The 15,868-nt window shown below is 39.3% G+C and overlaps 3 protein-coding genes across 3 annotated transcripts; 2 read left to right on the top strand and 1 right to left on the bottom strand.

Annotated features, from left to right (window-relative positions):
- The first annotated feature begins 1,490 nt into the window (after positions 1–1,490).
- On the top strand, positions 1,491–4,530 carry LOC127903114 (LRR receptor-like serine/threonine-protein kinase EFR). The gene has a single exon (XM_052443780.1). It carries the CDS (start codon positions 1,491–1,493, stop codon positions 2,628–2,630), a length of 1,140 nt encoding a protein of 379 aa, XP_052299740.1. The 3' UTR covers positions 2,631–4,530.
- A 2,159-nt stretch (positions 4,531–6,689) lies between these two features.
- On the top strand, positions 6,690–10,454 carry LOC127902997 (putative receptor-like protein kinase At3g47110). The gene is made up of 3 exons (XM_052443399.1): positions 6,690–9,675; positions 9,759–10,192; positions 10,313–10,454. The coding sequence occupies exons 1-2, from the start codon at positions 8,142–8,144 to the stop codon at positions 10,157–10,159; spliced, it is 1,935 nt and encodes a 644-aa protein (XP_052299359.1). The 5' UTR covers positions 6,690–8,141; the 3' UTR covers positions 10,160–10,192; positions 10,313–10,454.
- Positions 10,224–13,414, bottom strand: LOC127902995 (LRR receptor-like serine/threonine-protein kinase EFR). The gene is made up of 2 exons (XM_052443396.1): positions 11,022–13,414; positions 10,224–10,752 (listed from the first exon to the last, which is right to left on the bottom strand). Exons 1-2 carry the CDS (start codon positions 13,345–13,347, stop codon positions 10,373–10,375), a joined length of 2,706 nt encoding a protein of 901 aa, XP_052299356.1. The 5' UTR covers positions 13,348–13,414; the 3' UTR covers positions 10,224–10,372.
- Positions 13,415–15,868: the final 2,454 nt, after the last annotated feature.

A 15,868-nucleotide genomic window follows, 5' to 3' on the forward strand; every position in this document is an offset into this window, starting at 1 on the left:
CTTCATTAAAATAGACATATACATTGGATCAAATAGATCAAATTAATTACAGATTTCTTTGTGTTCTGGAATACAATCTTATTTGCTAGAGATTGTATTCAGGATTTGTTATATCTTGGAAGTAATTTACCATTAAAACTCTATAGCAAACGAAGATTGGTGAGGGCAAATAAAACCTTAAAAGAAAATGTGCAAACACGTCTCAAACCCTAAGAAATTCCTTTGTTCTTTGCCTCCATATCCAAAAATCTACTAACAGCAAATGTCTTTATTAGGAATTCTAGTGTTACTGATTTGTTGCACTGCTGTGCTTCGCGCCCTCCTGATTATAGTACATAGTTTCTAGAAAATGACAATTTCTTCGATCAGTGACGACATTTGATGACATTTACATGAAAAATCGTTGTAAATAGGCAATAATATTACCAGGAAAGCTCTTAAATCAATAAAAATTCGTGTTTTTTTTTCTTTATGCATAAAATTTTGATAACAAATGCATCCTTTAAACTTTTATATTTGGACCGTTGAAAATTTCTGTATTTAGAAATTAAAAAAATAAAGTTTTTTTAGATTTGATGACACGTTTGCATGACAACTGAAGAAGCGTCAATATGAATTGTGTAATATTTTATTATTATTGTTATTATCTAGCCTAACGGCAATTTATTATTTCCCCCAACTTATATAAATAGTGTTCAAAACCAGACCCCTTATTTTTAATATAAAAAATATTACTATTTGTGCTAGATAAAAGAAGATTCAATAAAATTAAATATTCATGACACCCTTGCTTATTTTCACGTAACTTAACCTAACCCAAATAGAATAAATTAAAAAATGACTTTTGTGCTTTGACTTTTGTGTTGCGACTGCATGCATCCACTAACGAGACTACTAAACAAACAAAAAAGCAATGCTCCATTTTTTTTCCCTTTAAAATAGCTTTATGGAAATTAAATTTGTCCCAATTCATATGAGCATGCGTTGAACCTGAATCTCTTTCATTCAATTTAAGAGATTTTATAAATTGAACTAACTACCCTTAAAAGATTTAAAATACATAATTTCTATCACAAGTGATATGATATAACCTTATTAATTGATAGGCGGTATAACAGTGTCAGTGCAAAATAATTAAGGAAATTAATCAACACCCTCTTCTTTTTTCATTTCTTTTTTTTGGGGGGTCAACAAAGGATCTGTAAGTGTTAAAATACGGGGCCATGAGAAAGATACGCTTCATAAAATAAACTGTTGATAATATTGCTTTAAAAAATGTCGATAAAATATATTGCCATCCGTCACTCATTAGATTAATGTCAAGCTGTCAGCAGAAAACAGCAATTATTTGAGCAGATAATTTCAACGGAGTTAATTATCTTCCAAGAAACATTCGATCATTCTATTTTTTATCGTTATTTCTCCTTTTGTTATTCTAAATAAATTGCTGAAATTGGCATTGACTTCTGAAACTCTTCAATCCTCAAACAATGGAGTATCAATTTTTGAACTCCAAATGGTTTTGGCTACACTTCCTTGAGTTCATTCATGTTTTATGGATGACTCCAGGTTTAAAATCGGCAATCATTGAAGTTGATGACAAGCTTGCTTTAATTGACTTCAAGAGTCACATAACTCAAGATCCTCTGCAAATCATGAGCTCATGGAATGATTCAATACATTTCTGCAACTGGGTTGGTGTTACATGCAGTCTCTTCAATGAAAGAGTCACAGCCTTGAAGCTGGAATCAAAACAGTTAGTTGGCTCAATTCCTCCTTCTGTAGGAAACCTTACATGTCTTAAAGTAATCAACCTGCAAGAGAACAACTTTCATGGACAAATTCCTGACGAAATAGGCCGTTTACAGCAGCTGCAGGATCTCAATTTGACTTACAATTACCTTAGTGGGAGTATTCCATCAAATTTATCTCATTGTAGAGAACTTCGAGTGTTTGATACTAGTGCCAACGGTCTCATTGGCCAGATACCTGATCGGCTTAGTTCACTGGAAAAACTTGAAATCATTCGCCTCGGACGCAACAATCTTACAGGAAATATCCCAGCTTGGATAGGGAATTTTTCTTCTTTGCATGTTCTGTGGCTTGCTCTGAATGATTTTCATGGAAACATACCAATTGAACTTGGCCAGCTTTCAGGCCTAGGAATTTTTCAACTTTATGGGAATTTTCTGTCTGGTATGATCCCTTCTTCAATTTATAATATCTCATCCATACATTATATTTCTGTGACTCAAAACCAGCTGCACGGACAGCTGCCTTCAGATGTTGGCCTAACTCTTCCAAATCTGGAAATATTTGCTGGTGGCGTTAACTACTTTACAGGAAGTATTCCTATATCATTGTCTAATGCCTCCAAGCTTCAGATTCTTGACTTTTCAGATAATGGTCTCACTGGGACAATTCCTGAAAACTTTGGAAGCTTGAAAAGTCTAGTTAGACTTAATTTTGAGATCAACAAACTTGGAAGTGGGAAGATAGGCGACTTGAAATTTCTCTCTTTCTTGGCTAATTGTACTAGTCTTGTGGTAGGCTTGATTGTTAGCTGCAGCAAGTTCTGGGAATTTCGTTTCCACTTTAGAGGGTGGAGTCCTCCAGAAATAGAAGGGTAAAGAGTAGAGACTAGAGAAATTAGAGAAATAGAGGATTTGTATTTTTGGATTCAGGGAACTCCCTTTTTTTCTTGTTCATTCATTTCCTTAAATACTCCTCCAAGAGAGCTACAGACAAAACATATTCACAGCACAAACTTTACAGCACAATATTTTCTTCAACAAACTTGACAGCACAATATTCTTTCTAACAAACTTGACAGCACAGCAAAGCATAATTGCAATAATAGTAAATAACAAATTCAGCATAATATCTTGAAGAGTATCTAAGTGCTGTAATCGGTTGCACCATCATTCCCGCACAAAATCTTGAAGCTTGAAGGGAATTTTAGGCTGTCTCTTAGGCCTAGCTTGAGCAATCGGCTGTGCAGTGGTTGTATCATTACCACCCTCATGGAAATGAGCCTTGTCCTCAAGGCTAATATGAGGAAAAGTGGCGTGGAAAGGTTCCCAATTCTCCCATGTAGCTTCATCAGGTGTCGTGTTAGACCACTGCACTAAGACTTGCTTGACCCTTTGCTTATTTGTCTTGATAGTTCGCTGGTCCAAAATGTATAGAGGTATGGAATAAGGTTCTGCAGTTGGTGGTGGGTGGGCGGGAATAACTTCAGCAGGGTTTGGACATAACTTGAGGATTGAAATGTGGAACACGGGATGGATACGAGATTCAGGTGGTAACAATAAGCGATATGCAACCTTTCCAACTCTTGCCGCTATTTGGTAAGGACCATAATACTTCTTGGCAAGCTTGTTACTTAGACGGTGAGCAAGAGAAGACTGTCGATAACGTGGAAGCTTAACATAAACCCAGTTACCAACCTCAAACTCCTTATCGCGACGATGACGATTTGCTTGGATGCGCATTCTTTCCTGTGCTCTCTGAAGGTTCAGCTTGACAGTAGCCAATAGAGCTTCTCTATCCAATAATGCAGAGTTTAAAGAATCAATAGGGGTGTCTTCGCCGGAATATCCTACAAGAGGTGGTGGGGGCCTGCCATAGACAACTTGGAATGGTGAAAATCCTGTCGAGCTGTGTGTACTGGTATTGTACCAATATTCGGCCCATGGTAAAGCTGCAGACCATCTATTTGGATAGTCTCCAGTAAATGCTCGCAAGTATGTCTCGAGACAACGGTTGACCACTTCGGTTTGCCCATCAGTTTGCGGGTGATAAGCAGTGCTAGGCCGTAACTCCGTTCCCTGCAATTTAAATAGTTCTCGCCAAAATTCACTAATGAACAGAGGATCACGATCAGTAACAATGGATCTAGGGAATCCATGAAGTCGAACGTACTCACGAACAAAATATTCAGCCAATTTCGGTGCAGTAACTCCCTCCGGCAAGGCACAAAAATGACTATACTTGGACAGTCTATCAACAATGACCCAAATAATTGTCTTACCGTTTGATTGTGGTAAAGAAGTAATGAAATCCATTGAAATGTCTTCCCAGACTCTGGATGGTATGGGCAGCGGTTGTAAAAGCCCCTTGGAACAAAAGTTTTCTGGTTTGGTTTGCTGACAAATTGAACATTCACGAACATGTTGCTGTACCTCTCGGCGCATTTGCGGCCAATAAAAATTTGCTGATAATCGAGCATAAGTCTTTTGTTCCCCAGAATGCCCGCCAATCACCGAGCCATGGAATAGGTTTAGAAGGCGTTTTCTGAGCTTCATACTGTTAGGAACAAAAATTCTACCCTGATGGTAAAGTAAGTCTTGTTGAATAGAAAAATTATTATCTGTGCAAACCCCTTTCTCAATTGACTGCAGAAGTTGTTGGGCCGTGTCGTCCAAAGCAAGGGCATCTCGAATTTCAGTTAGGAAAGTGCTAGTAGTGACTGAAATTGACATCAGATTACCTTGTGCTTCACTTGTCCATCGTGAAAGAGAATCGGGTCCACTATTTTCCACCCCGGCCTTATGCTCAATTGTAAATTCAAACCCTAACAGCTTTGTCAACCAAGTTTGCTGCTCTGGTGTCTGTATCGTTTGTGTAAGGAGTTGCTTAAGGCTTTTATGATCAGTGAATATGGTGAAAGGTCGGCCCAAGAGATATGGTCGCCATCGTCGAACTGCTGCTGTGATTGCATACATCTCACGACTATACGCAGATGCAGATTGAAGTCTTGGTGGCAACTTCTTACTGAAATAAGCTATTGGATGTCGATTTTGGGAGAGAATCGCACCCACAGCGAGACCAGAGGCATCCGTTTCCACTGCAAAGACTTTGGAAAAATCTGGTAAGGCTAAGATAGGAACTTCAGTCAGAGCACGTTTGAGACGCTCAAAAGCTAAGTCAGCTGCTTCACCCCAGTCAAATCCGTCCTTCTTAAGCAAATCAGTTAATGGGCTTGTAATTTGGGCATACCCCTTTACAAAACGTCGGTAATATCCTGTGAGTCCCAGGAAACCCCTCACAGCAGCAATTGTTTTTGGTTTAGGCCAATTTAAGACAGCTTGAATTTTGGTGGGATCAACACTCACTCCTTGGGCTGAAACAAAATGGCTGAGATACTCTAGTTTAGCTTGGCCGAAACTGCACTTGGATAACTTAGCGTACAATTGGTTTTGATGGAGCAGCTGGAGAACAATTTTGAGATGGTAAAGGTGTTCCTCATGGGATCGGCTGTAAACAAGAATGTCGTCAAAAAAAACTAGAATAAACTTACGAAGATAAGGTTTGAAAATAGAGTTCATTGTGGCTTGAAATGTGGAGGGGGCATTGGACAGCCCAAAGGGCATTACGAGAAACTCGTAATGACCTTCATGTGTTCGAAATGCAGTTTTTGGAATGTCGGGTGGGTGGATTCGAATTTGGAAATACCCACTCCGTAAATCAATCTTTGAAAAGATGATGGCCCCATGTAATTCATCTAGTAATTCATCCACTGTAGGTATTGGAAATCGATCCTTGACAGTGATGGCATTTAGAGCTCTATAATCGACACAAAATCGCCATGTCCCATCTTTTTTGCGAACCAAGAGGACGGGTGAGGAGAATGGGCTGGTGGAAGGTTGTATAATTTGATCTTGAAGCATTTCTTGAACTTGCCTCTCGATTTCATTTTTTTGGTAATGTGGGTAGCGGTATGGTTTAACATTCACAGGAGTAGATTGTGGGAGAAGAGTGATTTTGTGGTTGAGGGGTCTATTAGGTGGAAGGCCTTTTGGGATGCTAAAAACAGCTGGATATTGGCTTAGTAGTGTTAGGAAATCTTGGTGAAGAGTAGAATCCATGGATTGGTGAATATTTTGGGTCGAAGGTGGACTGCCTGGTTCGAGTTCTAAACGGAAGTACTGAGCTATTGAGGTAGTCTGTTGTAGTCTTTTTAGTTGGTGGAAGGATATAGGAATGGGGTGGGGCCGAATGTTTTGAGCTCCTTCAAGTTTAATAGGCTGCCCTTTATATGTAAATTCCATAGTTAGGGCTTTGTGATCAGTGATAATTTTCCCCAACTTCTCCAGCCATTGTACTCCTAAAACAGCATCAGCTCCACAAAAATCTAGTATATGAAAGTCAGCTTTAAATTCAACACCCTGCATCTCGAATTTAACTTTCGAACAGTGACCCTCGCTACGAATCCGTTCCCCATTGCCGACAGCTACCAAAAACGTCATTGTCTTCTCGATAGCCAAATGAAGGAAGTGAGCCAACCGCGGGTGGAGGTAATTATGTGTACTCCCAGTGTCAATTAATACTGATAAAGGTTGATTGTTAATTTTAGCACTGAGTCTGAAGGTTTGGGGACCAGTTGTTCCAATCAAAGCATGAAAAGAAATTTCGGGGCTTGGATTTGCTGTTTCTTCGGTAGACACCGTATCCTCCACCAATATTTCTTCTTCTTGAAAACTTTCTGATGGTTCCTCTGTCAACAATAACAGAAAAGGGCGAGTGCGACAACGATGACCGGGCTTGAATCGTTCGTCGCAATTGAAGCACAAGCCTTGGGCACGACGGGTTTGCATTTCGGCGGTCGTGAGACGACGAATAGGAAGGGCTGTCTTTGGTGGGTTTGATGGGTTTGGTGGTGGGAGGGGTAAAAGTGGGGGCCGTGGGTCTGGCCGTATATTTGTTTCGTTGCGTGTAGGTATGGGTATTGGTGTATTGGATGATTTCCATGAAATGGGTTTTTGGTTATAGGACAGCAATTTATCTTCAATCAATTTGGCTAAAGCAATTGCATCAGGAAGGTTAGAAGGTTTGTGAATAGCTAACTCATTCTGAATGGTTGGTTTTAAACCTGAGATGAAGCAATCTAAAATGGCATCTGGGTGAAGGTTGGTGACTCTGTTGCAGATGTTTTCAAAGGCTGATTGGTAAGCCTCTACAGAGCTTGTTTGGGTAAGTTTGAATAAAGTGGCTCTGTGATTAATATAGGAGGAAGGGCCAAACCTGCTTTCAATAGCTCGGGTGAGAGCTGCCCAAGAAGATAATTGTTGATTCTTGTGCATCCATTGGAACCAAGAGAGTGCTTGGCCAGTCATATAGAAACTGGCGATGTCAATCCGCTGCTCCTCTGGGGTTTCATAGAAAGAAAAGTATTTTTCAGCTTGAAATATCCAATCTAAGGGGTTAGATCCATCAAATGTTGATAGATCACATCGTATAGATCTTGTGCTTTGTGTGGATTGTAGTTGAGCTTGTATAGGTGGTGTGTTTTGTGGCGTAGGTGGTGCAGAGGCTGGTGGGTTTGTGGAGGACCCAATCTGAGAGGGTGCCATCATGGTAACTCTGGCAGCAAGCTCTGCTATAGAGTTTTGTAGTGCTTGCTGTGCACCTTGTAGGTTTTGTTGTGAACTTTGGTTAATCTGCTGCTGTTGTATTATGATTTGGCGTAGGTCTTCAAGGGATTTTTGGGTCGATTCTTTGAGTTGTGTAACCTGTTCTTCAAGGGCTCGATATCGTGTTTGCATACCCTCGTTTGCCAACTCTCAACGAAAGCACCAAATGGTAGGCTTGATTGTTAGCTGCAGCAAGTTCTGGGAATTTCGTTTCCACTTTAGAGGGTGGAGTCCTCCAGAAATAGAAGGGTAAAGAGTAGAGACTAGAGAAATTAGAGAAATAGAGGATTTGTATTTTTGGATTCAGGGAACTCCCTTTTTTTCTTGTTCATTCATTTCCTTAAATACTCCTCCAAGAGAGCTACAGACAAAACATATTCACAGCACAAACTTTACAGCACAATATTTTCTTCAACAAACTTGACAGCACAATATTCTTTCTAACAAACTTGACAGCACAGCAAAGCATAATTGCAATAATAGTAAATAACAAATTCAGCATAATATCTTGAAGAGTATCTAAGTGCTGTAATCGGTTGCACCATCATTCCCGCACAAAATCTTGAAGCTTGAAGGGAATTTTAGGCTGTCTCTTAGGCCTAGCTTGAGCAATCAGCTGTGCAGTGGTTGTATCATCTTGAAGTGTTAGGTCTTGCTCAAAATCGCTTCGGGGGAGAATTGCCTAGCTCCATTGCAAACCTTTCAACCCATTTGCGAATTCTTACAATGGGAGATAATCTCTTTTATGGAAACATCCCAGTTGGAATTGGAAACCTTGTTAACTTGAGCCTTTTGGGATTTGAAGGGAACAATTTAAGTGGCAGTTTCCCTGAAGTTATAGGGAAGCTCAACAAATTAGAGGGATTGGAGTTGAATGCTAACAAATTTTCAGGATTTATCCCGTCTTCCGTTGGTAACTTGACTGTATTAAGTAGGCTTTTGATGGAGGAGAATAGATTTGAAGGAAGCATCCCTTCGAGTCTTGGAAACTGCAAAAAGTTACAGGTGTTGAACTTATCAAGTAATAATCTCAACGGCACCATACCCAAAGAAGTTGTCAGCCTCTCTTCTCTTTCAATTTCTTTGGTCATGTCTCATAATTCTTTGACTGGTTCACTCCCACCTGAAGTAGGCAAGTTGACAAATCTTGTTGAATTGGACGTGTCATACAACAGGTTATCAGGTGAAATTCCAAGCAGCCTTGATAGTTGTATTAGTTTGGAGCGTCTGTATCTGGGGAATAACTCATTTAAAGGGAGAATTCCTGTATCCTTAAAAAGTTTAAGAGGTTTAGCAGAATTAGATCTTTCATGTAATAACTTGTCTGGCAAGGTTCCCCAATTTTTCAGCAAGCTTTTATCTCTCAGGCATCTCAATCTCTCTTACAATGAACTGGATGGAGAAATATCCAGGGAAGGGATTTTTGCAAATGCCAGTGCCATTTCCATTGTTGGGAATGATAAGCTCTGTGGTGGCATCCAAAAATTACAGTTACCTGAATGCTCCAGAAAAAATCCCAGAAAACGTCTTTCTCTAAAAATAGTAATCCCAGTAACTGTTTCAGTCCCAATTTTTATTCTTCTTTTGGCTGCTTTGGTTATTTACCATATAGTCAAAACTTCAAGAAGACAGTCCGCTCCTCCTTCTAATGAGTGGCAATCCGGCCTGTCTTATTTGAAGATCTCAAATGCAACTGATAACTTCTCTGAGGAAAATTTGATTGGTTCTGGCAGTTTTGGTTCTGTATACAAAGGAACTCTTGCTGATGGGGAAACTGCTGCAATTAAGGTACTAAAACTGCAACAGCAAGGAGCTTTAAAGAGCTTCATTGATGAATGCAATGCTTTGACTAGTATACGACACCGTAACATCCTCAAGATTGTATCTTCATGCTCAAGTGTTGATTATGAAGGGAATGACTTCAAAGCTTTAGTTTTTGAGTTCATGCGGAATGGAAATCTGGACCAGTGGCTGCACCCAAGTACTGATGAGTATTGTCATTTTAAGAAATTGAGTCTCATGCAGAGACTGAATATAGTGATAGATGTAGCATCAGCATTGGATTATCTCCACAACCAGTATGACACACCAATTGCACATTGTGATCTAAAGTCAAGCAATGTACTCCTTGATGAAGGTATGATAGCTCATGTTGGTGACTTTGGATTGGCAAAATTCCTCTTTGAAGAATCCAATACTCCCTCCAAAAATCAAACAATGTCAAATGGGCTCAAGGGTTCCGTTGGTTACATCCCTCCAGGTACTTCTTAAACCAAATACATCACACTTCTTTCTTGACACTATCAACTTTGATATTCTAATTACAAATTTCACAAAGTGCAGAGTACATCAACGGCCATGTTTCAATACTTGGAGATATATACAGCTATGGCATACTATTGCTGGAGATATTTACAGGAAAAAGACCAACAGATGACATGTTTAAAGATGATCTGAGCATTCACAAGTTTGTATTAATGGCCTTGCCCAGCCATGTCATGGATGTTCTTGACCTATCAATGTTGCTTGAAGAAGAAAACGATCATGAAAAACATGAGGAAGAAGATTTGTTTCCAGACATTGAATCACAAGTTGCTCAAAAGAAATTAGAAGAATGCTTGGTTTCAGTGATGAGAATTGGAGTCATGTGTTCTGCAGCTTCGCCAAGAGATCGGGTGGGCATGAAATTCGTTGTTAACAATCTGCAAGCGATTAGATCAAAAATAAGAATGCGAGAAGAATGAGAAGTCTAAAAGATTTCAACTCATCTTTTAGAAGTATGTAATTTCAAATTAGTAAAAACTTAGATCAATAAAGATGGCCTGGTTTTATTGCTGTAATTTAATGTTCATGGAACATTTTCGTGCTGACATATATATATTTCTTATTACTTGCAGTCAACTCGCTGAAACAACAGTGAAAGATAACTGCTATTTGCCTGCATCTTGAGTTGAGCATTAATTGATCCCACATCGAAGAAGAGTGCTTTTGACTTTCTGCAGATTGTTTACAACATCACTGATGTCCATCCGTTCTCTGGGGGATTCTACTGAACAAGCAACTCCAATTTTGAGTATTGTAGCCAGACTCTCTTGTACTTGGTCCTGTTTAAGTTTTTCTTCAGCTGTTCCTTCTCCTTCTTCTCCTCCAGTAACAAAGAGTGGGTCTAAAACTTCTGATATTTGTTCAGGCAATGCGTTTTTAACAAAATTGTGGAGGTCCAAACCTTCCGCAAATATGTCACTGGTAGGCCTTTTCCCTGTAAAAGTTTCCAGCAAGAGGATCCCATAGCTGTACACATCACCATATGTTGAAACCCGACTTCCCATGCCATATTCTACAATATTCAAATCGTTCATTAGTTAGAAGCAGGAGCATTTTTCAGTTTTAAGTACAGTTACTTCTCACTTGTGCTTAATTTGGCTTGTTTGTAAGCACAGGCAACGTGTTAAGAACTTATATTACCAATACACCGACCAAATTGATAGCTAATGATTACTGAGCACCTACCCAATATATAGTTATATTTTGCATCTGGGATACAATTTCCGAGAATAAAGACTTCTAAAAAACTGTTCATGAATAAAACAAGAAATCAATGATTACCTGGTGGAGCATACCCAACGGTTCCTTTCAGTCCAATTGAGCTACTTTGATTGGAACGGATAGCTTCTGGAATAAACCTTGTTAACCCAAAATCGCCCACATGTGCAGTCATGTCATTATCAAGAAGAATGTTGCTTGGCTTTAAATCACAATGAACAATTGGCTTTCCGCAGTGGCGATGAAGATATTCTAGAGCAGAAGCCACATCAATGGCAATGTTCAATCTTTGAAGAAGACTTAAAATCCTGGAGCTGTAATTCAGATCATCTGAAGTTGATTCTGGATGCAACCAGATCTCTAAACTTCCATTGTGCATGAACTCATAAACTAAAGCTTTGAAATCATTGCCTTCAAAATCGGAACTTGAACATGCAGTTATGATTTTGACAAGATTACGATGCCTAATGTTTCTTAAGACCTCGCATTCAGCCATGAAGCTCTTTAAAGCCCCACGTTGATGTAAGAACAGCACCTTCACCGCAACAACTGTTTGATCTGGATCTAGTACATAGCTTCCAGCACCAGCTAAATTGGCAGAAGAAAATCCACCGGTAGCTTTCAGGAGACTTTCGTAGGAGACATTTAGAAGCAAATCCTTCCTTGATGAAGACTCTGAACCAGTCACTGTTCTTTTCTTTCTCAATCGATTGATAATTAAAAGAGACATGACCAAAACTAGCCCCACAAGCCCAGAGAGGAGCGGAATCATAAACTTGAGCCCTTTGGATTTCTCACTTTTCTTTGACTCACTGGAAGTACATGGTGGCAACTTGAGTTCTGAGATTCCTCCACAAAGCTTTCCATTACCAGCTACCGATATGGCAGATGAATTCTTAAAGATCCCTTTATGTGGAACTTCTCCCTCTAGATTGTTGAAGGACAGATTCAACCTTCGCAGAAAGGGAAATGTATCCAAAAACTTTGGCATTTTCCCTGAAAAGTTGTTTTGCGAAAGATCAAGTTCTTCAAGACCTTTTAAAGAACTAAAGCCTGGATGGATTGGGCCACGAAAAAAATTATCGCTCAAATTTAGATACTCCAGGCCAACACAACTTGCAAGTGAGCTTGGAATTTCACCTGATAACTTATTCTCCGATAAATCTAATTGTCGAATATTTTTCAGATTTCCAACTTCCGATGGTATACGACCAGTGAAATGATTGTGCGACAAATCCAACCATCCTGATAAGGAGGATAGGCCAATAACTTCACTGGGTATAGCCCCAGAAAGATTATTATCTGACAGATCTAATTTCTGCAGTAGATGACAAGTTCCTAGAGCTGAAGGTAAGCTTCCTCGTATGGAATTTCTATGTAAATGAAGTTCTGACAGGAAAGTTAAATTCCCAAAAGATGAAGGAATTTCTCCGGAAATATTGTTTCCAAACAAGGACAATACTTGTAGCTTGGGAAGAGATCCAACAGAAATTGGAATGCTTCCTGCGAGGAGGCACACCTCAATGGCTATTAATATCAAATTTTTCAGGTTACCAATTCCCGTTGGGATGGAACCAGATATCGGATTAGCTGACATATATAAATAGCTAAGATGGGATGAAAAATTAGCAATGGAATTTGGCAATATCCCTCTTAGATTATTTTTGCTCAGGCTGACTACTTCTAAGTAAGTGCAATTGACCAAAGAATCTAGAAATCTAAGATCATTACCCTTTCTGGTTCCAAGATTATTTCTTGCAAAATTGAGCCTAGTGAGATTCCTTAATCTACCCAAATCTTCTGGTATCGAGCCCGTCAAAGAGTTATTTGCAAAATCTAGCCACTCAAGCTTACTTGCATTAGATATAGAATGGGGTATATTCCCAAAAAACTGATTACCTCCCAAGAAAAGTAAACGGATATTAGGAAGTGTGAAGCCGATGTAAGGTGGAATTTCACCAAAAAGTTGGTTTTCTGACGCGGCAAAGTAATCCATTGGAGTGATATTAAAAAGCTGGATGGGAATTGAACCTGTTAAGGAATTTACAGAGACTTGGAACATGTTTAGGTGCTTCAATTGGCCTAGCTCAATAGGAATGTTGCCATTAAGACTGTTTTCTGAAAGAGAAAGCCGTTGAAGAAATGAGAGATTTGAAAGGGACTGAGGAATAGGCCCAGTGAGATAGTTATTAGCAAGTCCAAGTCCTTTTAACTTGAACAAACCGCCCAATTCAGAAGGTATTTTACCTTCGAGCTTGTTCACGACTAAGTCGAGAATCCTGAGCTCAGAACAATGAGTGAGATTGACAGGAATCTCTCCTTGTAACATATTACGATTAAATATGATTGATCGTAGCCCAAACAAGCGGCCTATTTCATGTGGGATCATTCCCGAGAAGCTATTTTGTTGAAGATTGATAAGCCTAAGGAATGTCAAGTTCCCGATGTAAGGAGAAAGTGTAAGTTAAAGAAAAGAACGTGTTTGGTTGAAAGGAAAATTCTAAAGCGAGAGAGAAAATATTATCAGACTGAATTCATTTATTATTATTATTTTTCTGAAATGAGGAATTACAGGCTTTATATAATTGAGCCTAGAAGGTTCTTCAGCAACAAACGTATGGAAATTATCTTAACAACTGATAACAAACTATTGGCGGGAATCATTAACAACTTCTAAGAGTTGTCCTGCACGTGTAACTAACTGCTGACTCAGCTGCTGACATGGATTCATTCTCAACATGCCCCCTTAAGCTCAAGGTCTTGGACAGACATTGAGCTTAGCTCTCATATAAGCAAAATGATCAAAGCCAAGTGGCTTAGTAAGCACATCTGCCAATTGACTTGAGCTTGACACATGTTCAACAGCAAATTCCTTCTTGGCAATGTGTTCTCTCACGAAATGAATGTCCAATTCAATGTGCTTGGTTCATGAATGATACTTTGGGTTACTTGCCAGTGCCTCTGCACTTTTATTATCACAATACAGAACAGGTGTGCTGGTTAGCTGTATTCTGAGCTCCTGTAACAAGTATGAAATCCATAACACTTCTGAAGTTGTCAAGGCTAAGGCTCTATATTCTGACTCAGCTGATGACCGAGAAACAACATTTTGTTTCTTTGATGACCAGGAAACAAGATTAGACCCAAGAAAGATGCAGTAGCCTCCAACAGATCTTCTGTCATCAGGATCTGAACCCCAATATGCATCTGAGAAGGCTGTGAGAGAAAAAGACTTTAAATTGTAGAACTGAATCCCATAGGTAGCTGTACACTGAAGATATCTAAGTACCCTTTTGCAGGCCTGCCAATGAAGCACAGTGGGAGCAGCTAAAAACTGACTTAACTTGTTGACAGTAAAAGCTATATCAGGCCTTGTCAGAGTTACATACTGAAGAGATCCAATAACACTTCTGTAAAGTGAAGGATTCTCAAACAACTTCCCTTTATCTTTGTACAACTTATCAGCTACACTCATTGGAGTATTACAGCCTTTGCTGTCAAGCATGTGAGCCTTCTTTAAGATATCTCCAACATATTTTGTTTGAGATAAATGTAACCCAGCACTTGATGGAGTAACTTCTAAACCAAGGAAATAGTTGAAGTCACCCAAATCTTTAAGAGCAAACTCAGAGCCAAGAAGTGCAATAATCTTTTCTATTTGTGCACAGCTAGAACCAGTAACTAAGATGTCATCTACATAGATGAGAATGACTAAAATATCTGAACCAGTGTGCTTAAGAAATAGAGAGGTATCTGACCGAGAGGTTTGAAAGCCCCACTGCAGCAGAGAGCCTCTTAACCTGTCATACCATGCACGAGGTGCCTGCTTAAGACCATACAAAGCTTTGTTTAACTTGCAAACATAAGTTGGATGTTGAGAATCAATAAATCCTTCAGGCTGATGCATGAAAACCTCTTCAGTTAGTACATCATTCAGGAATGCGTTATTGACATCCAGCTGCCTTATGGTCCAATGGTTCATCACTGCAAGGCTCAAAATTATTCTGATGGTACAAGGCTTTACAACAGGGCTGAAAGTCTCAAAGAAGTCCACACCATAGGTTTGATGAAAACCTTTTGCAACTAATCTTGCCTTATACTTTGAAACACTTCCATCTGGGTTATACTTAACTCTAAACACCCATTTGTTTCCAACAATTTTGGTTGCCAACTCAGCTGGCACAAGAGTCCAAGTTTCATTGTTCCTCAAGGCATGTAACTCATCTGTCATTGCCATATACCATTTCTGATCTGCTAAGGCTACTTTGACACTAGTTGGTTCAACATCTTGTGTGGCTGTAAGATATGTTTTAGGCTTGAAAATTCCTGCTTTAGCTCTTGTAACCATTGGATGAGCAGAAACTATTGGCAAGGATGGTTGAGGAAGAGCTACTGAGGAGTTTTGGTTAGATATATGAGAATGAGCATTGGAAGAGAGTGGTGAAGGAGAAGTGTTTATATGTGGTAAGGAAAGAGAGTTTAGTGTTGGTGATACTGCTGGAACTGATGATGATGTTGAAGGCTGCTGTGATGAGCTACTGTCATGAAGAATACAGAATGAAGGAGAAGAAATTTGAACTGACTTTGATTCAGAATCAGAAGAGAGAAACAATTCAGAATAAGGAAATTCATGCTCATTAAATGTAACATGTATGGCAATGAACACTCTCCCTGTTTTATCTAGACATTTGTAACCCTTATGAAGAGGGCTATAACCTATAAACAAACACTTTTGAGAGTGGAAGTCAAGTTTGTGTTGATTATATGGTCTGAGTAAGGGATAGCAAGCACTACCAAACACTCTAAGGAAGTCATAATTTGGTAATTGCTGAAACAACTTTTGATAAGGTGACTGGTTGTTTAGAACTGTGGTTGGCATTCGATTAATAAGATAAGAAGCTGTGTGAAAA

Source organism: Citrus sinensis, chromosome 6 (assembly GCF_022201045.2).
Source record: "Citrus sinensis cultivar Valencia sweet orange chromosome 6, DVS_A1.0, whole genome shotgun sequence".
NCBI lineage: Eukaryota > Viridiplantae > Streptophyta > Magnoliopsida > Sapindales > Rutaceae > Citrus > Citrus sinensis.

Excerpts from the sequence above, each read along its gene's own strand:
- LOC127902997 (XM_052443399.1), top strand. The coding sequence starts at position 8,142 with ATGGGAGATAATCTCTTTTATGGAAACATCCCAGTTGGAATTGGAAAC. Across the intron at positions 9,676-9,758 it reads CGTTGGTTACATCCCTCCAG|AGTACATCAACGGCCATGTT; the intron begins GTACTTCTTAAA and ends CACAAAGTGCAG.
- LOC127902995 (XM_052443396.1), bottom strand. The coding sequence starts at position 13,347 with ATGATCCCACATGAAATAGGCCGCTTGTTTGGGCTACGATCAATCATA. Across the intron at positions 10,753-11,021 it reads CGTTGGGTATGCTCCACCAG|AATATGGCATGGGAAGTCGG; the intron begins GTAATCATTGAT and ends TGAATATTGTAG.
- LOC127903114 (XM_052443780.1), top strand. The coding sequence starts at position 1,491 with ATGGAGTATCAATTTTTGAACTCCAAATGGTTTTGGCTACACTTCCTT.